The sequence below is a fragment of the Macaca fascicularis genome, chromosome 10, assembly GCF_037993035.2.
Source record: "Macaca fascicularis isolate 582-1 chromosome 10, T2T-MFA8v1.1".
In the NCBI taxonomy this organism is placed as follows: Eukaryota; Metazoa; Chordata; class Mammalia; order Primates; family Cercopithecidae; genus Macaca; species Macaca fascicularis.
In genome coordinates this window covers 15,995,446-16,019,447 of record NC_088384.1, presented here as the reverse complement: position 1 = coordinate 16,019,447, position 24,002 = coordinate 15,995,446, and the positions used below count along the sequence as shown (strand labels likewise).

The 24,002-nt window shown below is 44.2% G+C and overlaps 1 protein-coding gene across 8 annotated transcripts in view; it reads left to right on the top strand.

Annotated features, from left to right (window-relative positions):
• Positions 1–24,002, top strand: part of APOL6 (apolipoprotein L6) — a 49,146-nt gene that overhangs the window by 6,527 nt on the left and 18,617 nt on the right. For 4 of the 8 annotated variants that reach the window (XR_012418795.1, XR_012418796.1, XM_074003879.1 and 1 more), the window contains exons 3-5: positions 2,723–2,819; positions 4,933–5,767; positions 18,421–18,460. Coding sequence is in view for 6 of the 8 variants with exons in the window: in XM_074003879.1 (XP_073859980.1) it covers positions 2,723–2,819; positions 4,933–5,767; positions 18,421–18,447 (959 nt within the window). In the remaining 2 variants the exon portion in view is untranslated. Of the gene's footprint in view, positions 1–2,722; positions 2,820–4,932; positions 6,058–15,957; positions 16,397–18,420; positions 18,461–24,002 lie in introns of those variants that run through there. The other 4 variants (XM_074003880.1, XM_074003882.1, XM_005567456.5 and 1 more) reach the window with 2 other exon arrangements.

Below are 24,002 nucleotides of genomic sequence, written 5' to 3'. Positions count from 1 at the left end.
TGGTGACACATGGAAGATTTCCACACCCCCTTCCTCAGTTTCAATAATTTGCTAGAACAGCTTGCAAAACTCAGGGAAACATTTATTTACAATGACCAGTTTATTATAAAGGATCCAACTCAAGAATGGCCAGATGGAATTGATGCACAGGGCAAGATATGGGGGAAGAGACATGGAGTTCCCATGCCCTCTCTGGGCACACCACTCTCCAAGTATCTCCATGTGTTCACCAACCCAGAAGCTCTTTGAACCCTGTCCTTTTGGGTTTTTATGGAGGCTTCCTTACACAGGCATGACTGATTAAAGAAACTATGGGCCATTGGTGGTTAACTCAATCTCCAGTCTCTCTCCTCTCCTGGAACTCAAGGGCTGAATATTCCAACCCTCAAATCACATGGTTGTTTCCCCAGACGACCAGCGCCCCCATCCTTGGAGGCTTTCTAAAGTCACCTCATTAATATCAACTCAGGTGTGGCTAAAAGGGCCCGGTTATGGTTAAGAAAAGATGCTCTTTTCACCTTTATTGTTTTCATCACCAGGAAATTTCAAGGGTTTTAGGAGCCCTGTGCCAGAAATGGGGATGAGAACCATATACACACACATACACACACACACACACATATACACACGTATATGTAATTATATATCTATATATAATTATACTTATAAATCACAATATCACAACATATTATGTTTTTGGGAATACAATTTGTACAAAGGGGCCTTGTAAATTACTGCTTTGTTCGGTGAAAATGATCCTTTAATCATTACTGTCCATGTGGTCATAATATTTGTGAGAGAACAGAATACGCTACTCCGAGATATGCCCCTTTGGCATAGGGATTCTTGAGGTGAAGGCAATTAAGAAGAAGCAGATGCAGGAAGGCTCTCTGTCCTCTCTCTATTTGCCTAAAAGCAAGACCTAAATTTACAAAGGTCTTTCTATCAAGGATAATAAAGGTTAACCACTGAGAACTTTAGACCTTTATGGGCCTGGAGATGGTACCAGAGGAAGCTGCGTAACAAACTTTATTGACTAGTCTCTTTCTATTCTTCATTTCGTTTTTATTTGTCTACCCACAGTTTGGTGGCCCTCAAGATGCGAAGTCTTTTTCTTCATCTTGTCAATTCTCTAAAATTGTATAATTCTTTGTTGACGGTGGTTATATAAGCAGGGAGTTCTAAGCCACTCCTTTGAAAATTGTTTATTCCCTGGTGTCTCCTACATACACTTAAGAGTACATTTCTGTTTGTTTTTCTCTTATTAATCTGTCTTGGGTTACGAGGGTCCTAGCTGAGAACTTAAAAGAATAGAGGGAAAATTTTTTTTCCCTCTCTTATAATATCCATCTAAGAAATCACTCACCCAGGTCAAGATGGAGAACAGGAGATTTCCTTGTACTTCCTCCTCCCAGTCAATAATTGCCCCACCTGAGAGAAAACCATGATTCTCACTTCTACAACCAATTCATTTGCATATTATTGAACTTCATATAAATGGAGTCATTTGTTTGATTTCTTTCACTCAATAATAATGTCTGTGAAGTTATTCCATTGTTGTTTGGGTATCAGTAGTTTTAAAAGTTGTTATTGCTATGTAGTATTTAACTATATAAAAATACTATAATTTGTTTGTTTATTCTTCTATTGATTGATGTATTTGGGTTGTTACCAGCCCTTGGCTATGTATGGGAGGAAAAGTAATTTTTTTCTCAATCCTCATAAGTTCTTAGCTGGAACAGACTCCTGTAACCCAAGACAGATTAACAAGAGAAAACCAAGCAGAAGTGTGTTAACATGTCTATTTCATATGGACATGGGAGAGATCCAGGGATTAAATAATTCTCAAAGAGGTAGCTTTGAATTCCTGTTTCAATACACCTCCAACAATGAACAGTACATTTTTAGAGAAGTAGTAAGACAGTGGAAAAGGGTTTTAAGTCTCCAGGAGGAACAATTTATGGGAAGGCAAGTCAATGTCATCTTTGGTGATCAAACTTTATCCTTTCTGGTAGTGAGGAGATGAGGGACAGCTTTACCTTTGTAAATTTATGTCTTGCTTTTAGGCAAATAGGGGGAGAGTGGAGAACTTTTCTTTTTCTTTTTTTTTTTTTTTTTGAGACGGAGTCTGGCTCTGTCATCCAGGCTGGAGTGCAGTGGCCGGATCTCAGCTCACTGCAAGCTCCGCCTCCCGGATTTACGCCTTTCTCCTGCCTCAGCCTCCTGAGTAGCTGGGACTACAGGCGCCCGCCACCTCGCCCGGCTAGTTTTTGTATTTTTTAGTAGAGACGGGGTTTCACCGTGTTAGCCAGGATGGTCTCGATCTCCTGACCTCGTGATTCGCCCGTCTCGGCCTCCCAAAGTGCTGGGATTACAGGCTTGAGCCACCGCGCCCGGCCGGAGAACTTTTCTTGTACCCACTTCTTCTCAATTGCTTCTGGCTCAAAATAATCCTTATGCCAAAGTGGCATATTTTGGGGTGGTGTATACTGCTACCCTCCAATAAAGAGGTCACAAGGTATTGAACTGACTATTTCACTGCATGCATTTATTATGTGTAAGCTACACCTCAACATACAATTTTAAAATAATAGTTTGCAAATATTTAGTATGCTATATGGTTGTTATTTTGATACCACATAATCCAAAATCCCTCCACACCTGAATTTCATAAGGTTTCATCATATGTGCAGTAACGTTGTTTTTCTACATTCCTGACCAGAAAATCATTTGACTCCTGGGGACACAGATTTGGTGCCACAGACGCTGCTGGACAACCAGGCAGAGGAAGAAAGTGAGGCTGGTGTTGGTTTGGAAAGGTAACCCAAAACGCCTAGTCCCCAGGGAGAGGGCTGGTTCTGTTGAAATGCTGCAGGCATCCTCACAATAAGGAATACATGTGCTCTGATAGGATTACCTGTGGGGCCTTATCTTCCCACTGGTCTCTATTACGCATACGAAAATCCGTTCCCCTAGGGAAAAAAATACTTCACAGAGCTAAAGTAAATATTTTGGAGAGCAAGTCAAGATTGAGTCAGTCACATGGCGTTGGGCAATAAGACTCCAAAGATAGAAGTTGCTCCACTCTGGAGCCTCATCTCTGTAACTCTCTTGAAGACAGGAACTCCATTTCTTCAGCTCATATACCACCAAGGAAGGAAGCCATTTGGTGTTAACAAATTAATGAATTTAAGCCCAGTTATCGGTAAATCAGCCTCCTGCACAATGTGTGCAAGTAACAAATATTTGCTCTGTGAATTAGGTGAATTATGTGTAGTATCTCATGGAACTGGACTGAAATGTTATCCAATGCCAGTAGACATCACCAACTGATACAGGATGTACTGGAGCAGAGATGTTCACATGTGAGATGCTTGGTTTAATTAAGAAACACATGAAGTCAAGCTTCTGTTAGTTATCAGCCATGCTAAAACCAAAACTCTACAGTTAATATACAGTGGCATTGTTGATCTTTGCAGCTACGCATCTATTTGCTGTTTCTTTTTGTCTAGCATACCTTGAGGAAACACAAAGATCAGGGTGGGCTAAACTATGGCATCTTTTATGTCTAGGGTTCTTCATCAGGACCACCCCGCTTGCCTTCATCCCACCCCTTCCCCATTGCAAGCCCTGGTGATCTTCTGCTCTGTTAACTGATTTACATCTGTGGATTAACGGATAATTGGGCCTAAATTTATTAATTCATTAATACTTAAAACATATGCTCGATGGTATATTTAGTTTCTAATCTTTCCCACTGAGGAATTCTGTGCATGTGTGTGTGGAAAGAGAGATTTAAAGATAAATACATTTATGGACATACATATACTTCAATGAGGAGGCTGTGACATCAACTGACAGATGAGAGGAACGGCAGAAAGCACCAAGTTTAGGACTCAGAGCCCACCCAATGTTCCATCTTTACCTTGCATGTTCCTTTGGGAGTGTCCTCTTTTCTCTCTGGGCTTGAGGCCCCCCACTGAATCATAAAGGAGATGGCCCAGATCCTCTCCAGGGTCCCCTCCAGCTCTGATGTTCTCCTTTGGGCCAGGGCATCTGTTATCACCAGGCCTCCTTGGCTCACCCTGAAAGAAATGCACAAATGGCACCTTACATGAGAAAATGCCCCAAGCAGTAGGCTTTGCTCTCACCCTGATGCACCTCTCCCTTGAAGGTCAAAGCCAACTGACCTGGCAAAGATCCCTTCGTACTTCGTCCTGTGAAATGTTGGAGGAAGAGGGGTCTGGGTCTCTTTGTCTCAAACTTCTTCCATAAAGGACCAATCCCATCTGCTTGAAGGGTCAAGTAAAGCTGACCAAGAGCAAGGAGAGCATTCAGGACATGAATAATAATTTATCTCAACTCTCAATGTGTAACTCCTGATAGAAGCAGAGGCACACCCCAAGTAGCCAGATTCAGGGTCATCAGAGTGGAGGATGTATGACTCAATATGGCCCCCTCCACCCTCCTACTCACTTCTACACATCTGGGACTCTCATCCCCTGCCCACTACCTTGTCTTCTCTTTCTCCTACTTTTCCCAGATCTCTCCCGCCGTTGTTCCCAAGTTCCTTATCTTGAGTGGGGTTTTAACATTTCCCCACTGCCCCTCCTCTGCAGCAGTGCTGTGCTTTCTCTGAACAAGGCTGAAAACATACCTCAGGACTTAATCTTCCTTCCCTATTCCTTGACCAAGGCTGGGGTGACTCACATTTATCCTTCCACATGCCCCTCTTACGTGTTTCTTTTCTCCACGGAACCAGTAGTTTTCAGCGAAAGTTGAACTACTCTACAATGCTCTGGGACTTTTCAGGGGATTTTGTAGAGAGGTACAGGGAGGATTCGAAGTTGAGAGTGGCAAGAATATCCAAGAGCCACAAGCAGTTTCCCATCTGGGAAGCTGAAGCAAAATCTTTATTTCATTTCTCCTCAGGGATGAGGAAGATGTTCCTCTGTGTGAAGACGAGGAGCTACAATACAGAGATCTGTCCCCCGAAGAAAAAATATTTTTGAGAGAATTTCCCAGATTGAAAGAAGATCTAAAAGGGAACATTGACAAGCTCCGTGCCCTTGCAGAGGATACTGACAAAACTCACAAGAAATTCACCAAGGCTAACATAGTGATCAACTCTACTGCTGTCATCTCTGACGCGATGAGCCTCCTGGGTTTAGCCTTTGCCCCAGTAACAGGAGGAGTAAGCCTATTGCTCTCCGCCACTGGTCAAGGTTTGGCAGCAGCAGCTGGGGTCACCAGCATTGTGAGTGGTATGTTGGAAAAATCCAAAAATAAAAAGGCCCAAGCACAGGCTGAAGACATACTGCCCACCCATGACCAAGAGGACAGGGAGGATGAGGCAAACAGGGCAGACTATGTCACAGCTGCTATAAAGATTACCTATAATGGTGTAAGCGTCTTGAAGGATGCCAAGAAAAACATCCGTGCATTTCAGAAACTCAGAGCTGACCCACACTTGGCCAGTGCTAGCAAGCGTCTTCTGACCACTGGCCAAGTCTCCTCCCGGAGCAGCAGGCAGATACAAAAGGCCTTTGGGGGAACAACACTGGCGATGACCAAGAATGCTCGCCTGCGGGGAGGTGTGATGTCTGTCATCTCCCTTGGCCTTGACTGTGTCGCTCTCTCAAAGGGATGGAAGCACCTGAGGGAAGGAGCAAGGGCAGAGTTTGCGGAAGAGTTGAGATCCAAGGCCTCGGAGCTGGAGAGGAAACTCACAGAACTCACCCAGTACTACGAGAGCTTGCAACAGAAAGTAAGGTCAAGGGCCAGAGGGGTAGGGAAGGATTTAACTGGGACCTGTGAAACCAAGTCTTACTGGAAGGGGTTAAGGGAGCATGTGTGGGTGTGGGTGTGTGTGTGTCTGTGTGTATGTAAAGTTTACATGAATGTTTCTTAGGACATGGCATACAATGGCCTTGGAGGTCCAAATAATATCAAGTACATCTTGGAGATGAGGGTGCCTGTCCTGGACAGACCTAGGCATGCCTTCTGTTTATCCCTCAATGCTATCCCTTAAGGCCTATTGCTGGGAAAAGGGTCTCCCCTGTTTGTTTGTTTGTTTTGAGACAGGGTCTCTGTTGCCCAGGCTGGAGTGCAGTGGCATGATCTTGGCTCACTGCAACCTCTGCCTCCTGAGTGCAAGCAATTCTTCTGCCTCAGCCTCCCAAGTAGCTGGGATTCCAGGCATACACCATCACGCTCAGCTGATTTGGGTATTTTTAGTAGAGACAGGGTTTCACCATTTTGGCCAGGCTGGTCTCGAATTCCTGACCTCAAGTGATCCAGGCACCTTGGCCTCCCAAAGTGCTGGGGTTATAGGTTTGAGCCACCATGCCCAGCCGGGTCTTCCCAGTTTTAACAAAGAGTCACTGAGCCATAGGGAGAGTTAAGAACTAAATTGTCTCCTCCTCCAAATTCATATGTTGAAGTCCTAAACCAAAATGTGGCTGTATTTAGAGATGGACCCTTTGGGAGGTAATTAGGGTTGAATGAGGCCATAGGGTGAGGTTCTTGCCCAATGGAATTGACCTCCTTATAAGAGGAGGAGGAAATACAAGAGGACCTCCCCACCCCTGCTGCACACCTGCACTGAAGGAAGGCTATTTGTAGACACAGCAAGAAGGCAGCCACCTGCAAGGCAGAAGAAGAGAGCCCTCACCAGGAACTGAATGAATCAGCAGCTCAGTCTGGGACTTCTAGCCTCTGGAACTGTGAAACAATACATTTCTGTGGTGTAAGCAACTCAATCTATAGTAGTTTGTTACTATTTTGTTATAGTAACTGAAGATGACTAAGCCAAGGAGGTTATGTCACTCGCCAAGTGTCTTAGTCTGTTTGTGCTGCTTTAACAAAGTACCTTAGACGGGTAATTTACAAACAACAGAGATGTATCCAGAAATCCACAGTTCTGGAGGCTAGGAAGTCCAAAATCAAGGCACTAGCAGATTCCATATCTGGTGAAGGTTCACTCTGCTTCACAGATGGCACCGTCTTGCTGTGTCCTCATATGGCAGAAGGGGCAAACAAGCCCCCCTGGGTCTCTTTTATAAAGGCACTAATTCCATGCCTAAAGGCAGGGCCCTCATGACTCTAACACCTACCAAAAGGCTCCACTTCTTTATACTATTGGAGGGGCAGAAGGAACTTCCTTTCTAGACCTTGAAGGTTTAAGAATTTGAATCTATAAAACAAGCTGACAATAGACAGGTTAACAGGAGAAAAGGCATATACATTTTTTAATGTGGGCCAGATGGCGGAAGCTTAAATAGCACCCCAAGCTACAGGAAGTGGGGCCTCTGATGGGGAGGTAGAGACACAGGCCATGGGAGGGGGTAGGGGCAGGAAGTGTATGGTGAGCAAAGTTTGCCTTATTATGTTATGCCCAGACCGTTTATTCCCCGAAGAAGACCACCAGAGTCCAGAGTCAAAGCTAAGCAGCAAGGATCTTTATTACAGGTTCGAACCTGGAACTCTCCCTCGCTCGTGAAACGAGACGGGCAGGAGAGCTCCCCCACTCAGCTCCGAACAATGTTATATAGTCTAAGAAAAGTGGGCATAGAGTTATTATACAAATCAGATATATGATTGGCTAGTGTTTGAACAAGGCGATTTGGCTAACTATGATTGGTTCCTGCCATTTCTGATATTTTGGTTCAAACTTTGAGGCGGGAGAGCAGGTTTATGGCAGCAAGAGTTTATCTTATTTAAACACGTCTTGTGACCTTGCCTCAGAACTTACAAAATCTCTGGTATGTGCAAAACAAAATCTCTGGTACGTGCAGAAAACCAGGTACTCACAGAACTTACGAAATCTCTGGTATGTGCAAAGATTAGAGAGCAGAACAAGGGTGTAGCGGGTGGGGGGCGGGTACACATCTATCTTTGTGTCCTTTCATTCCCCCTTCTCATAAGTAACTGGATGTCCAATCTTGGATTTCCAGAGTCTTATAATATAGCCTCACTTTCTGGGTGCAGGAGAGGCTGGTGATGGCTACGGAGGACCATTAGTTGGATGGTATCAAACCTTTCTCTGACAAATTGTAAAATTTTATTTACCACACAGGGGCCTATAGTGAATAGAAGTAGTAAAGACATTAGGGGGCCTAAAAGGGGTGCCAGAAGGGAAAACATTGAAGAGCTCCACCAATTGTTAGCGGCTGTAGTGAATTGTTGCTTTTTCATTTCTAAGCTTAGTTCGTGTAGGCGTTGGACTCTTTCCTCAACTAACCCTGACTTATTTATATAGAAACAGCATTCTTCTTTGAGGAACATACAGGTACCTCCTTTCTCAGCCGTGAGTAAGTCTAAGGCTCTGCGGTTTTGAAGGGTGACCTGTGCTAGGGAGGTGAGCTGCCGCTGAAGGGAGGCTAGGGAATAGGCGGAGTCTTCCATAGCAACAGAGAATTGTTGTAACAGCTTGTCGTTTTCTATCATGGAGTGTTGTAGGGCCCCTCCTGCTAACCCCGCTGCGATGACAGAGGTGGTTAAGGATATTCCGGCAATTAGTGGTAGAAAAACTGCTCGTCTATGTCGCGCAGTTTTAGTTGGGGCGGTCCTTGCCCAGCCTATGAACTCTGCCGGGGTTAGCAGTGTCAGTCGGGGAACTAGGGTAACAGGGATACACAACTGTCCGTCAGAGATGCTTTTGGACAGAGTTTTTAACAGAGTCATATTACACCGAAGAACACACCAGGGGGAGCATATATGGGACTATTAGGGTATGTAGCTGATTGGTTACAGAGGCTGTTGCTAAATGCCGAATAACAATAGGGGTATTTCTCTTGGTATGGGTCACGGTACAGGGCCACATCGGGTATCGTGACTATTGACGAGTTAAAACCTGTATAGTTTGTGGGAGGGGAGGATAGAGGAACAGCCGTTAATGGTGGTCTTCCTAGGGTTGCACATATAAAGCAAGAGGACAGGTCGCCTAAACCAGTGAGGTTGGCGAATGCTAGCCCTTCCCGTAATAGAGTTAGCCAGGAGAAGGGCTGCAAGTCTTGTGATAGCTTGGTTTCTTGCCTGTGGATTTGTGTGTGGATTAAGGGTTGAATCTGGACTAGACTTCTCCACAGATAAAAATGGCTACTGGGCCAGGTACTAGTTGATGAGTAATATACTCCCCCATGTTGTGGGGTTGTCCACCGAGAGTCCTATGGGTCTCTAATTATCCAAGTGTAAGTGACGGGAGACTCAGTTTTGTAAAAATACCACCTTTGTCGTTCTCTCCAGTATCGGACAGAGTGCGTCTTACAGTAGCTATATGGGCAACCTGCACTTTGGTGCCACCAATAATTTTTACAATTATATTCAGTTTGATCATATTCAAAACAGATCATGGGTATTGCTGGTTGGGCAATCTGGAACCTAGTGAAATTGAGGTAAACTATAGTATTACACCCTGAGGGGGGGCAGTCTGCGCTAGCTAGCAGTTTACCTGCTTGGGGGGTTTCCCCGGGGTGAGTTTTGTTCTCATAGAGCCAGAACCTCCAGACATGGGGATTAGACGGCGCAGCAGTGAGGAGAGTCAGATGCATAAGGCATAAAAGCATAGGTAAGCTAGACATGGTTACGGCTATGGGGATGACGGCGCAGGGTTAGCTTTAAGGGATTGTTCTTAGCTTTGTCTATAGTCCATGTAACCGGTGCTCCAGACGGCTCGAGAAGGTCAGATGTTGGGTCCACTGGTTTGACGTGTGTGTAGTGGATCCACGAAGCGATGCCTTCTACTTTGAGAGCGGTGGGAGTAGTCAGGAGTACTTGCAGTGGTCCTTTCCACCTGGGTTGAAGAGTTTCTTGCCGGTGGCGCTTGACTAGGACCTAGTCTCCCGGCTGGAACGGATGAGGCGTCGGAGGAGGTCCTGCCTCGTACAGTTCTCGTAGTCTGGGCCAAATTTCCTGGTGAATTTTCTGTAAGGCTTGTAAGGAGAACAGGAGCTCAGAGACATTTTCAGTTTCAGGTTTGAGTAAGTCATCTTTTAGACTGGGGACCAGGGGTGGGGGTCTGCCATACATGATTTCATATGGTGTGAGGCCTAGTCTGTAAGGGGTATTTCGGGCCTGGAACAGAGCGTAGGGGAGAAGTACTACCTAATTAGCGCCAGTCTCCATGGTCAATTTAGTTAAGGTCTCCTTCAGAGTCCGATTCATCCTTTCTACCTGTCCTGAGCTTTGGGGCCTATAAGCACAATGTAATTTCCAATTTGCCCCCAGAATGGAAGCCAAATCCTGACTTACCTTAGCAACGAAGGCTGGTCCATTGTCTGACCTTATTTGGACGGGAAAGCCATACCTGGGGAGGATTTCTTCCAAAATTTTCTTTGCTACAACCTGAGCAGTTTCTCTCTTAGTTGGGAACGCTTCTGTCCATCCTGAAAAAGTATCTACAAAGACAAGTAAGTACTGATACCTATATTTTCCAGGCTTTATCTCAGTAAAGTCTATTTCCCAATAGATACCAGGCCTAGTTCCTCTACACCTAATTCCTGCGGTGGTCTGGGTTTGGGGGCAAGCGTTGTTTAGTTGGCAGGCTTTGCAATTTGTTGTGACATCGCTGGCCAGTTCAGCTATGCGCCTGATTCTAAACTTGGCGTGCCTGATTAAGTCCATCATTCGCCGGGCACCCAGGTGGGTTGTCCAGTGGATGTGTTCCAACACCTGCCGTCCTAATTTTTCTGGTAGGATGGTTTGGTCATTTATATCAGTCCAACCACCCATTTTTAACCTGTTTTAGGGGAAGCGTGTTTATCCATTCGCGATCCTGTTCGGTATAGTCGGGAAAACATGGCAAATTTCGCGGGCCAGGATCGGGGAGCTGGAGCGTGAGGAGCTGACTGGGAGCTTTTGCTATGCTCCTTGTGGTTTGGTCGGCTAAGAAGTTGCCTCGAGCAATTGGCGTAGTTGGTTTCTGATGCCCAGGGCAATGTACGATAGCCAATTTCTTTGGTTTCCACAAAGCAGTTAATAGAGCTAGGATCTCTTGCTTGTTTTTTATTTCTTTGCCTTCGGCTGTTAATAGTCCCCTTTCTCTGTAGATGGCCCCATGTATGTGCGCAGTAGCGAAAGCATAGCGGCTATCCGTGTATACTGTTAGTTTTTTCTCTGCCCCTAGGGTGAGGGCCTGTGTAAGGGCTATCAGTTCGGCTCTTTGGGCCAATGTCCCTGGAGGCAAGGGTTCCGCCCAGATTACCTCAGTCTCTGACGTTACAGCTGCTCCTGCATACCGCTGGCCTTGGTGGACGTAGCTGCTGCCATCAGTGAACCAGGTGAGTTCTGTGTTGGGGAGCGGACGATCTTGCAGGTCCTCCCGCACCCCATGCACCTGAGCCAGTATCTCAGTGCACTCATGGGACGGGGCGTCCAAGTCTGGATTTGGCAGCAGTGAAGCAGGGTTTAAAGAGGTTGGGGGCAGAAAAGTTATTCTGAGGGGGTTTAATAGCAGTCCTTGATAGTGGGTGAGCCGGGCGTTACTCATCCATCGGTCCGGCGGCTGCCGGAGGACGCCTTCAATGGCATGCGGGGTTATAACGCGCAACTCTTGCCCCATGATAAGTTTATCAGCGTCTCGGACCATTAGGGCAGTCGCCGCGATTATCCGGAGGCAGGGTGGCCAGCCAGCAGCCACTGAATCTAATTTTTTTGACAAATAGGCAACTGGCCTCTGCCAGGGGCCTAGGTACTGTGTTAACACGGCTTTTGCAACACCCTTACTTTCATCCACGTGTAAGTGGAAGGGCTTGGAGACATCAGGGAGCCCCAGCGCGGGGGCTGATAACAAGGCAGTTTTGATTTGCTGAAAGGCCAGCTCAGCCTCTTCCGTCCAATTGAAGGGCTGCCGTTCCTTTGTTGCCTGGTATAGGGGCTTGGCTAACTCAGCAAATCCGGGTATCCATAACCTACAGAACCCTGCCGACCCTAGGAATTCTCTCACTTGCCGTGTTGACTGGGGTCTAGGGATGCGTAGGACTGTTTCCTTTTGGGCTTTGGTTAGCCAGCGTTGCCCCCCTTTTAATAGATACCCCAGATAAGTTACCTCCGACTTGCAGATCTGAGCCTTTGTTGCTGAGGCTCGGTAGCCTAGCTCCCCCAGAGTCTTCAGGAGGTCCTCAGTCCCTTGAACACAAGTTTCCGGGGACCTGGCCGCTATTAAGAGATCATCAACATATTGCAAAAGAGTTATTTCAGGGTGTTGCCGCCGGTACTCACCCAGATCTTCATGAAGGGCTTCATCGAACAGGGTTGGCGAGTTCTTGAACCCTTGTGGCAGTCTGGTCCATGTTAGCTGACCATTGATGCCCCTCTCAGGATCCGTCCATTGAAATGCAAAGAGTTCTTGACTTTTGGGAGCCAGAGGAAGGCTGAAGAAAGCATCTTTTAGATCAAGAACGGTATACCACTGTTTTTCGGGATGTAAAGCACTCAGAAGGGTGTATGGATTGGGCACAGTGGGATGTATGTCCATGACCTTTTTATTAACTTCTCTTAAATCCTGTACTGGCCTGTAGTCCGTACTGTTGGGTTTACGAACAGGTAACAGTGGAGTATTCCAGGATGAGTGGCAAGCCCGTAGGACTCCCTGGTCTAGGAGTCGGCGGATATGGGGCGTAATTCCTTCTCTTGCCTCCAGGGGCATAGGATATTGCCGAACCCGAACCGGGTCTGTCCCTGGCTTAACTTCCACAAATATGGCAGGTCAATGTTTAGCTAGCCCCAAGTCCCCAGTTTCTGCCCACGCTTCAGGGAAACGCTGGAGCCAAGAGTCAATTCCCTGATCGGGGGGCTTTTGCTCTTGATGGAGTCGGTACTCATCTTCTAAGGTGACAGTCAGGATAGATATTGACCTGTTTTGGGAATCAGTTATCTTGGGCCCTTCTGGCTCAAAGTATTTGGGCCCCCATCTTTGTCAGCAAGTCCCTCCCTAGTAGAGGGCAGGGGCTCTCTGGGATGACTAGGAAGGAATGGGAGACTTTTCCCGTTCCTAAGTCTACAGTCCTCTGGGTTGTCCAGGGGTATTTTTTGATGCCTGTGGCCCCGTGCACCCAGGATGTTTTCTTAGATATTTTTCCAATTGGTTTGGTTAGGACTGAGCGTTCTGCCCCAGTATCGACCAAGAAGCGAACTGGGGACCCCTCCACTTGCAAAGTTACCCTGGGTTCGGGGAGGGGGTCCGAACCCCGTCCTCCCTAGTCAGAGTCCTGGGTAACGAGTACGGAGGTAGGGTTAGCTGGTCTCCATTTCTTTGGGCAGTCTTTAATCCAGTGGCCACGTTCCTTGCAATAAGCACACTGATCTTTTTCTAATCCTTGCCTAGGGCCTTGCTTTTTCTGCTTTCTGTTTTGGCCATTTCCTGCCTGGGGGAAAGCTGCTACTAAGACTTTGGTCATTTCTTTGGTTGCCTTGAACTGTTTTTCTTCTGGAGTATCCCTATTATTATAAACTCGCTGGGCCATCTGAAGGAGGTCCTGAATCTGCTTTCCCTCTAAACCTTCTAATTTCTGGAGTTTTCTTTTAATATCTGGTGTTGCCTGGTTTACAAAGGACATTACTACCGCTGCCTGATTTTCCGGTGCTTCCGGGTCCATAGGGGTAAACTGTCTGAAGGCTTCCATTAATCTCTCTAAATACACAGCGGGGCTTTCTGTCTTACCTTGTAACACAAAATATACTTTAGCCAAATTGGTGGGCTTGCGAGCTGCAGCCCGGAGACCCGCCATTAGAGTCTGGCGATAAATGAGCAGTCGTCCCCTACCTTCTGCCGTGTTGTAGTCCCATCTGGGCCGGGTCAAAGGGAAAGCTGCATTAATGAGGTCAGGATTTGCAGTTGGCTGGCCGTCATCTCCTGGAACCAGTTTTCTGGCCTCAACTTGGATTCTTTCCCGCTCCTCCGTTGTGAACAGGATTCGGAGGAGCTGTTGACAGTCATCCCAGGTCGGCTGGTGAGTAAACATGACACTGTCTAACAACGAGGTTAGATCTTTGGGATTATCTGAGAACCGAGCATTTTGGGACTTCCAATTGTATAAATCACTGGTGGAAAAAGGCCAATACATGAGACGGGAGAGCCCGGTATCATCGAGCGATCCTATTTCTCTGAGAGGCAGGGCTACAGTGGAGTCAGGGAGTCGGGAAGCTTGGTCCCGCTGTACGCGGCCTCGTGTTCGGCCGGCCGGCCCCCCCAGGTTACTTTCACTCTCGGCTGCTTCCGCTTCTCGGTTTCCCTCTACGGAAGCACCACCCTGGGGGACTGGGTCCTGCGGGATAAGGTGCGGACATGGTGGGGGAAATGTGGGTTCTAACGTTAGGGGGTCCTGGCTGTCCGGCAGCACAGGGGCTGAGGGGGCAGAGGGAGTCTTTTGTCTTGTAGGTCGCATTACTAGGACTTTGCAGGGCTCAGGGATGAATGGAGTTATCCAGGGTGGTGGGTTTTCCACAAGATCCTGCCACACTAGAATATAAGGAATTTGATCAGGATGTCCTGACTGCCCTGGCAGGAAAATCTTAGTTTTTACCTTAGTAATAATAGAGAGACAGAAAGTTCCTTCGGAGGGCCACCCTACGCCGAAAGAGGGCCACTCTGAACGGCAGAAAGTAACTAGCTTTCCCTTCTTTAGTTCTACGCTTAAGTTACGCCCCCGAGCCTTCACATCCTTAAAATTGGTAACAAGGAGTGAGAGCGGCGTGCTCTGGTTGTTGCCCATCTTTGGACTGCTCCTACAAAGAGAAGGGGGGACGAAAATGAGTGTGAAGCAGAGGGGAGTATCCGACAGGTCCGGTCCTGGAAGGGGAAGAAAAGGTTTTATGTTTCGTTTTGGGCTTACACTTAACACTTAACAATAACGGACAGACAGTAATAATGATGAGCATTCGCGAGCGCGTGTCGGACTTCCGACCTGAGTCAGACGGGGCAACCAAGGATGGAGGCCCCCAGATGGGCACTGGGGAACGTCTCCCACCAGTCCCGAGTGGCTGTCTTCTAGCGCGTCCGCCAAGACCGTGCCACTTACAGAACAGACCAATACAGATTACAGATTACGGATTTCGCGAAATTTCAGGGAGACAGACAGAGACAAAGACAGAGACAGTGACAAAGCCGGCTTACCTACAGATTAAGATCCGTTGACTTGGGGGTCTGGTGGGCTTGGGGGAAATCCCGGACGAGCCCCCATTTGTTATGCCCAGACCGTTTATTCCCCGAAGAAGACCACCAGAGTCCAGAGTCAAAGCTAAGCAGCAAGGATCTTTATTACAGGTTCGAACCTGGAACTCTCCCTCGCTCGTGAAATGAGACGGGCAGGAGAGCTCCCCCACTCAGCTCCAAACAATGTTATATAGTCTAAGAAAAGTGGGCATAGAGTTATTATACAAATCAGATATATGATTGGCTAGTGTTTGAACAAGGCGATTTGGCTAACTATGATTGGTTCCTGCCATTTCTGATATTTTGGTTCAAACTTTGAGGCGGGAGAGCAGGTTTATGGCAGCAAGAGTTTATCTTACTTAAACACGTCTTGTGACCTTGCCTCAGAACTTACAAAATCTCTGGTATGTGCAAAACAAAATCTCTGGTACGTGCAGAAAACCAGGTACTCACAGAACTTACGAAATCTCTGGTATGTGCAAAGATTAGAGAGCAGAACAAGGGTGTAGCGGGTGGGGGGCGGGTACACATCTATCTTTGTGTCCTTTCAATTACACTGAGAAAGGTAGATCACCTGAGGTCAGGACTTTGAGACCAGCCTGGCCAACATGGCAATACCTTGTCTCTACTATAAATACAAAAATTAGCCAGATGTAGTGGCAGGGTACTTGTAATCCCATCTACTCGGGAGGCTGAGGCAGGAAAATCACTTGAATGCAGGCTGTAGGTGACAGAATGAAACTCCATCTCAAAAAAAAAAAAAAGAAAAAAGAAGAAGAATACAGTCATGTATCTCTTGGTGACAGGGATACTGTTAGGCCTCTGAGCCCAAACCAAGCCATCGCATCCCCTGTGACTTGCACATCCCCTGTGACTTGCACATATATACGCCCAGATGGCCTGAAGTAACTGAAGAATCACAAAAGAAGTGCAAATGCCCGCGCTTCCTTAACTGATGACATTCCACCACAAAAGAAGTGAAAATGACCGGTCCTTGCCTAAAGCGATGACATTATCTTGTGAAATTCCTTTTCCTGGTTCATCCTGGCTCAAAAAGCTCCCCCACTGAGCACCTTGTGACCCCCACTCCTGCCCGCTAGAGAACAACCCCCCTTTGACTGTAATTTTCCTTTACCTACCCAAATCCTATAAAACGGCCCCACCCTTATCTCCCTTCGCTGACTCTCTTTTTGGACTCAGCCCGCCTGCACCCAAGTGATTAAAAAGCTTTATTGCTCACACAAAGTCTGTTTGGTGGTCTCTGCACCTAGATGCGCATGACAGATACATTCTGAGAAATGCGTCGTTAGGCAACTGCATTGTCCTGTGATTATCACAGAGTGTACTTATCCAAACTTAGATGGCATAGCCTACTACACACCTAGGCTATATGGGAGAGCCTATTGCTCGCAGGCTACACACCTGTACAGCATGTGACTACTGAATACTATAGGGAATTGCTGCACAATGGGAAATATTTGTGCATCTAAACATATGTAAACAGAGAAAAAGAAAAGTAAAAATATGGCATAAAAGATAAGAATTGGGCCGGGCGCGGTGGCTCAAGCCTGTAATCCCAGCACTTTGGGAGGCCGAGACGGGCGGATCACGAGGTCAGGAGATCAAGACCATCCTGGCTGACACGGTGAAACCCCGTCTCTACTTTAAAAATACAAAAAAACTAGCCGGGCGAGGTGGCGGGCGCCTGTACTCCCAGCTACTCGGGAGGCTGAGGCAGGAGAATGGCGTGAACCCGGGAGGCGGAGCTTGCAGTGAGCTGAGATCCGGCCACTGCACTCCAGCCTGGGCGGCAGAGCGAGACTCCGTCTCAAAAAAAAAAAAAAAAAGATAAGAATTGGCTCTCCTGTATAGGGCACTTACCACAAATGGAGCTTGCGGGGCTGAGAGTTGCTCCAGATGAGTCAGCGAGTGGTGAGTGAATGTGAAGGCCTAGGACATTACTGCATACTATTGTAGGCTTTATAAACACAGCACACTTAGGGTACACAAAATACATTTTAAAACGTTTTCTTCCTTCGGCATATTAGGCAATAGGAATTTCTCAAGTCCACTATACTCTTATCAAACCATGGTTGTATATGCAGTTGACTGAAACATTGTTATTGAACACATAACTATAGTTGAAAGGATAAGCAAAAAGTCTATCTCGGTGTGGTGTCTTGAGCAACTTTTAATTATTCTCCCGTCCTGCATTACGAGTTAATCCTCTCTGATTGATGTAGATTCCAGGAAGGGGTGTCCAGGACAATTGTCTTCCTTCTGGAGAAACTTCCCTTAATCAAATAAGAGAACTTCAAAGAAAGCTCCTCCCTGTGTTTTGGAAAGGAAGGGAAGTGGGCAGGAGTGGGTCAAAGACAGACTTTCGTTCTCTTATTTCTGAGGCCCTTCAGTCTCCTTTATACAAAGAACTCAGCATGCCAAAGCACCCTATTTTAGGGTATCTTTTTCTGAGCCCTAAACACTATCACACTGGGGATGTCAACTATGAAAGGAAAATATCTTGGGACCCCAGAATCACCAAGGAAAACTCAAGCTTAGGGAAACTGCTTAGGGCAAACCCATCTCCCACTCTGTTCAAAGTTATCCCTCTGCTCACTGAGATAGATACGTATCTGATTGCCTCCTTTGGAAAGGCTAATCAGAAACTCAAAAGAAAGCAACCATTTGTGTCTCACTTATCTGTGACCCGGAAGCTCCCTCCCCACTGAACCAGTGCTCTTCTTACATATATTGATTCATGTCTTATGTCTCCCTAAAATGTATAAAACCAAGCTATGCCCCGACCATCTTGGTCCCATGTCTTCAGGACTTCCTGAGGCTGTGTCACAGGTGTGTCCTCAACCTTGGCAAAATCAACTTTCTAAATGTACTGAGACCTGTCTCAGATTTTCTGGGTTCACATTTTGGAAACCATGAATGGATTCTGAGTGGAGATGCTCCCGACCTTTGACGAATCTGTCAGTGCTTGGTTACCAGCATGAGCTAACTTTATGGCTCAAACCAATAGGACAATTTGCTGAGGTCTGAGAGGACTCCCTCCAGAAAATCCCTGATCTCTTAAAATTTGGTAGAGATCTGAAGTTTATTTTGCTGTACAACACCTCTTTTGTTGGAGTTTTACTTGCTCCCAACAAGGAAAGCAAGTTTTCCTGCTTTCATGATGATGGAAGTCAGGTGACGTGTTAATGGAGTTTGAGCTCTCTTGCAATGGGGAAAACGGTTTTGTTTTTTTTTTTTCCTGCTTCTAGGATGGTACAGGGCAGTCTACAGCCTGAGACCCATCACTAGGTAAGAAACTGTTTTGGGATTCTGTCTTACAAATTCTTTTTAAACGACTAAAGTTAGTATTTAACAACCAGCTGGTGTTAATTTCTGCGTACACTTAGAGCACTCAGAAATTGTATAATCTGTGTGACCATTGTTAGTTTTGCTTAACTGTTTTGTTGTTTGTTTCTGTCTTAGTCAAATCCGAAGGGGAACCCTGAATTATGGGGTCAAGGACTCTGACGTAGTAGGAAAACAGCCAGCTTAAAAAAATTTTTTTTAAATTTTAATGACTATAGGGGCTTTATTTACATAACAAGGCCACCTTTTTGCTAGCCAGACCAAACTGAAAGAGCAATAGCTGTACCTCTGAAATAGCAACCTTTTATCCTAGCTGAGATTTGGTAATAAGATTTTTAAAAAAGTTTTTCAAGGAGCTCAATGGTTGAAGGTCTGCTTATTTAAAACACTCACATCCAAGATGTGTGTGTTTGTGCATGTTTGTATTTGAAAGGCCTTTATGTTTTTGTTTCTTGTTTGTTTTTCTCTCCTAAGACCTTGTCTTTTTTTTGTAGCAAAAAAAAAGTATTTTTTCCTTTTACTACTTAGTTGACTGAATTCTGTTTTCACCGGATTTTTTGACTAAAATAGTTATTGCAACAGAGGCTACTCTTGTGCTAAGGAAGAATGTAGTTTAATTTTATGTTTAATTTGGCTCAAAGAAAAATAAAAACATCTTCCTCTAACACCACCAGGCTTTTTTCTCTCTGTACCTTATGATGTAAATTTTGCTATTTGATTTTCACCTGGGTTGTTTTCTTTAATGTGCAAATTTAAGGCTATTTAGCTGACAATTGCCTAGGGCTGTAAAACAGGTTATCAAGAATCTGAAAGTCTAAGATAGGAAAAAACGGTGGGGGGGTGGGGGTGGGCATTATAAATCTGTAAAATGTACTTCTATTGGCATGCCTAATATGTCCTTATATGTATGTATGTGTTGTGTACACAATGTTTCAGTACTAAAAATATATAAAACAGCTCCAATTGGCTTAAAGAAAAATAAAAGTGCTTAAATCAGATACTAAAAAAGAAGAGTAGTCAAATGCTTTTTCAAGTTTATGTAACTTAAGTAAAATCTTTAATAAATAAGCTAGCTTTAAAATTATTGGTAAAGTGATGTTAGAAATGTCTTAAGAATTGCCAGCATACATTTTTGTTTGCATTCTATCAATCAAGTGATTTTATACTTATCCCTGCAAAATACCATAAGGTGTCAAAATTTGGCATAGGGGTTACAAAACTGTAATGATCTTTGCTTGTGTAATTTTTAATAAATATGACATTGATATGGTTTAATGAAAATAGCTGCATCTTGAACTTCTAATCCTGTGGCTTGAGGCAGTTTAGTCCACAGACAAGAAGGAGGTTTGTTTTGGGAAAGGACTGTTATTGTCTTTGTTTCAAAGCTAATCTTAGACTAGATTTCTTCAAAAGTTCATTCGGCCTATGCCCAGGAATGAACAAGCGAGAGCTTGGAGGTTAAGAGCAAGGTGGAATCAGTTAGGTCAAATTGTTTTTCACTGTCTCAGCTGTAATTTTGCAATGGAAGTTTCATAACTTTAAATCATGACTATCATAATTTTTATAAATAATCTAGGTAAACAATTAAAATGAAATAGGTAAATGTAATGGGATAAATACAAACTGGATGCAATTTAGAATATAAAGTCATATTAAATTAAATAACAGATAATTTATTATTTGTGTATTTTCCAACAAATATATCTTGTAGGAAAACACTCTTGCTTAAAAAAATAGTGTGTCTTTTTTTTAAAACAAAAAAGGTGAACAAGTTTTGTCTAATTCAGAACTTATTAAAAGGTTATGTATAAAACCAGGTAAAAGGAACCAGAAAATAAAAAATGATGTAAACAAAGTTATAAAGAATTCTTTCAAGGTTAAAAAGCTTAAAAAGAAGTAATTTTATATAAGAAAGAATCTTATATGGTAAATTTGATTCAGTGTCTGCTGCAGTGGGCAGGTCTTTCTCTGGCCTCCCCGAGCACCTTGCCTTCCCCACCCTGCCATAAGCAATACTTTTCTCCCTTCCCTTTCCTCTCTCTCTCTGTGCAAACTGCAAAGGAATGGTAAAAATCACTGTTTAGCCGGGCACGGTGGTTCAAGCCTATAATCCCAGCACTTTGGGAGGCCTAGACGGGCGGATCACGAGGTCAGGAGATCGAGACCATCCCAACATGGGCTAACATGGTGAAACCCCGTCTCCACTAAAAAATACAAAAAACTAGCCGGGAGAGGTGGCGGGCGCGTGTAGTCCCAGCTACTCGGGAGGCTGAGGCAGGAGAATGGCGTGAACCTGGGAGGCGGAGCTTGCAGTGAGCTGAGATCCAGCCACTGCACTCCAGCCTGGGTGACAGAGCGAGACTCCGTCTCAAAAAAAAAAAAAAAAATCACTGTTTATCTCCTATAAAGTTTTGATTAATGGAAAAAAGGATTCACGAGGCTAATCTTAAGCTGTAGTGAATCTGGTGTGTTTTGGGGGTCTTTCTGTATTGTTCTGTCACCAAGAGGGGTACCTTAGGATAAAACGTGGGCTTAGGACATCTGTAAGCCTGTTTTCAGATGGCCCAGCAAACTGGAAAATTACGAACTTTTCTGCGGGTCCCTGAAAAAAATTGAATGAGGTTTTTTCCTTGTCCTGTACGTCCTTGGGAACTTGACCTTATAACCATGTGGCTGTGATTTCTTTTTTCACAATAGTGACCTGGATTCAGAGTCCAATTCCTGGCTTAAGGAATGAGTCTTTTATCTTCTGTCTGTCTGTGTATTTATATAGGTTCTGTGTGTGATATTTATATATGAAAGAGCTTTGATTAATTTTGTTTAATAATAATAAGAGCTTAAATAAAATATTTTTTCAGAAAATTAAAAAGTATAATGCCTTTTATTTAGTTCATGTAACTTAAGTAACCTTTGGGAAACGAAGACAGTTTTAAAGACAATTAGTAAAATAAAAATATTTTCAAAAATGTAAATATTTGGTCTAAATTATGCAGGTCAGATATTAGGTTTACTAAATGTAGTAAAGTCATAAACTGCTTCTTTGGCTTTTAAAAATTGTTCAATTTATTTTGGAGTATTATATTCTAGATAAGGCCTGGGACATGTGGAGTTAGCCATGCCCCCTAGCTATGTTGGAAATAGTCAGACCCTCTGGTGGCCTAGGCTCCACATGTGGTACATAATTAATATCACTTACTAACCAGATTTTTCACCAAAAGTAAAAGTTGCTAAGAGTTAACATTGTAACATGTAATTAAGACTACTAAAGAAACAGTTCCACCTGTAAGGTTAGCAAAGTGAAATGTTTTTTTTTTTTGAGACAGAGTCTCGCTTTGTCGCCCAGGCTGGAGTGCAGTGGCACAATCTCAGCTCACTGCAAGCTCTGCCTCCCAGGTTCACGCCATTCTCCTGCCTCAGCCTCCCGAATAGCTGGGGCCACAGGCACCCACCACCACGCTCGGCTAATTTTTTGTATTTTTTAGTAGAGATGGGGTTTCACAATGTTAGCCAGGATGGTCTTGATCTCCTGACCTCATGATCCACCTGCCTCAGCCTCCCAAAGTGCTGGGATTACAGGCGTGAGCCACCGCACCCGGCCGTGAATTTTCTTTTCTTCCCCTAAAGGGTTAGAGGATTGTTTTAAGTTAGATAGAATAAAGCTGAAGGTTTTTAAGAAAGTTGTGGAAGTTTTATTAAAAAAATTAATTGTAAGAGATTTTGTGTGTGAATATATTGGCTAAAGTTAAAGAGGCATTTATTCAGTTTTTCCATAAATTAAACATTGGAATAAAAGCACAACAGGTTTTTGTTAGAGCAAAACCCTGCTTATGACCTACTCTTTAACAAACATTTGTAAAGGGTTATAAAAAGTTTATGAGAATCTTACCTTATGGTCAAACATTAAAATTGGGTAGATATGTCTATAAGGTTTTATTAAGAACTGGGTTTGACATCAATAATGCACTAATGCGACAGTGACATTTGGCTTATTTAGTATAAAAGTCATACAGGAAGCATCATCAAATATGAAATGGTGTTTGGTTTTCTTTGGGCTATATTTGTATAAATGTTACTGGTATGTATTCCAAATTTTTTTTTTTTTTTTTTTTTTGAGACGGAGTCTCGTGCTGTCGCCCAGGCTGGAGTGCAGTGGCGCGATCTCAGCTCACTGCAAGCTCCGCCTCCCGGGTTCACGCCATTCTCCTGCCTCAGCCTCCTGAGTAGCTGGGACTACAGGCGCCTGCCACCGCGCCTGGCTAATTTTTTGTATTTTTAGTAGAGACGGGGTTTCACCGTGGTCTTGATCTCCTGACCTTGTGATCCACCCGCCTCGGCCTCCCAAAGTGCTGGGATTACAGGCTTGAGCCACCGTGCCCGGCCTTTCAAAATTATATTTAAGAAAAACTCCTATAATTATGATATGACTTAGAGTATGTTATTAATAATTATAATTGTTATATAAAATAATTGTATGCCACAGAGGTAACCAAATTTCTTTGTCTATCATGTTTTTGACTGTGGTTGTCCTAAGATGTTTCGTCACCCATAAACAATTGTTGTCTTGTTTTAACCCTCTTTAAAAGGTGATTTATAATCAACTATAAAACTCTAACAGGTGTTCTTGAGTGTAGGATTCTGATAACTTTGGAAATGTGACATCAGAATAGAGAAAAAACTTTCAGAACTCTCATGGAGAGCTGAAATGTTCATAGCTATCAAACAGAACAGAAGTTAACTGCATGGAGTAAACTAATAGAAGTCTGAAGTAATCTTTTGTTTTTTTACTTTGCTTAAAATGTTGCTGATCCTTTTTTTTGTTTTTCAGAGACAAGGAAACTTTTCTTTTGAGCTATTTACAGCTTTCAACAATTGAGTAAAGTGTACTTCTGTGAACAAAATTTGGAGCATATTTGTTTCTCTCTACATGATTTCTCCAGAATTTGAAAACTAGTTGCGAGTATTAACTTATGGCAATATAGTTATTTGCATAAGTGCAATTAGAATCTGTTTTCTTTTGTAACAGGGCACAATTGGAAAAACTGATTATTTTACCAAGGCCTTGACTGGAATATTGTGCTTTCCTTTAAGGAATCAAACTTAACTGTAAAGCCAATAAAAGTCCCTTGGGAAAACTGGCCTCATATCTTGCCTCCACAGTCCCTATATAGGGTTTCTGATTGGTGGTAAGTAAAGAATGTCACTTTCTATCAGGCCCAGGGGCCCCAAGTTATCTTGGAACCTCAGGAGGAGAGGAATTTACTCAATTCATAGGTATTTGAGGATACAAACCCATGGCAAGGCTCGGCTCTAATAAAAGTCCTATCTAAAATTCCTTCTATGGAACAGAGTCCCATCAAAGCCAATTTACAAAGAGCTTATGTAAAAAATAATTATTCTTGAAGCACTTTAGACAAATAATTAGGTCAAGTATGAAAAGGTAAATTGGTGTTACCATAATTTGTCTTTAGTAAAAATGGGAAACTGG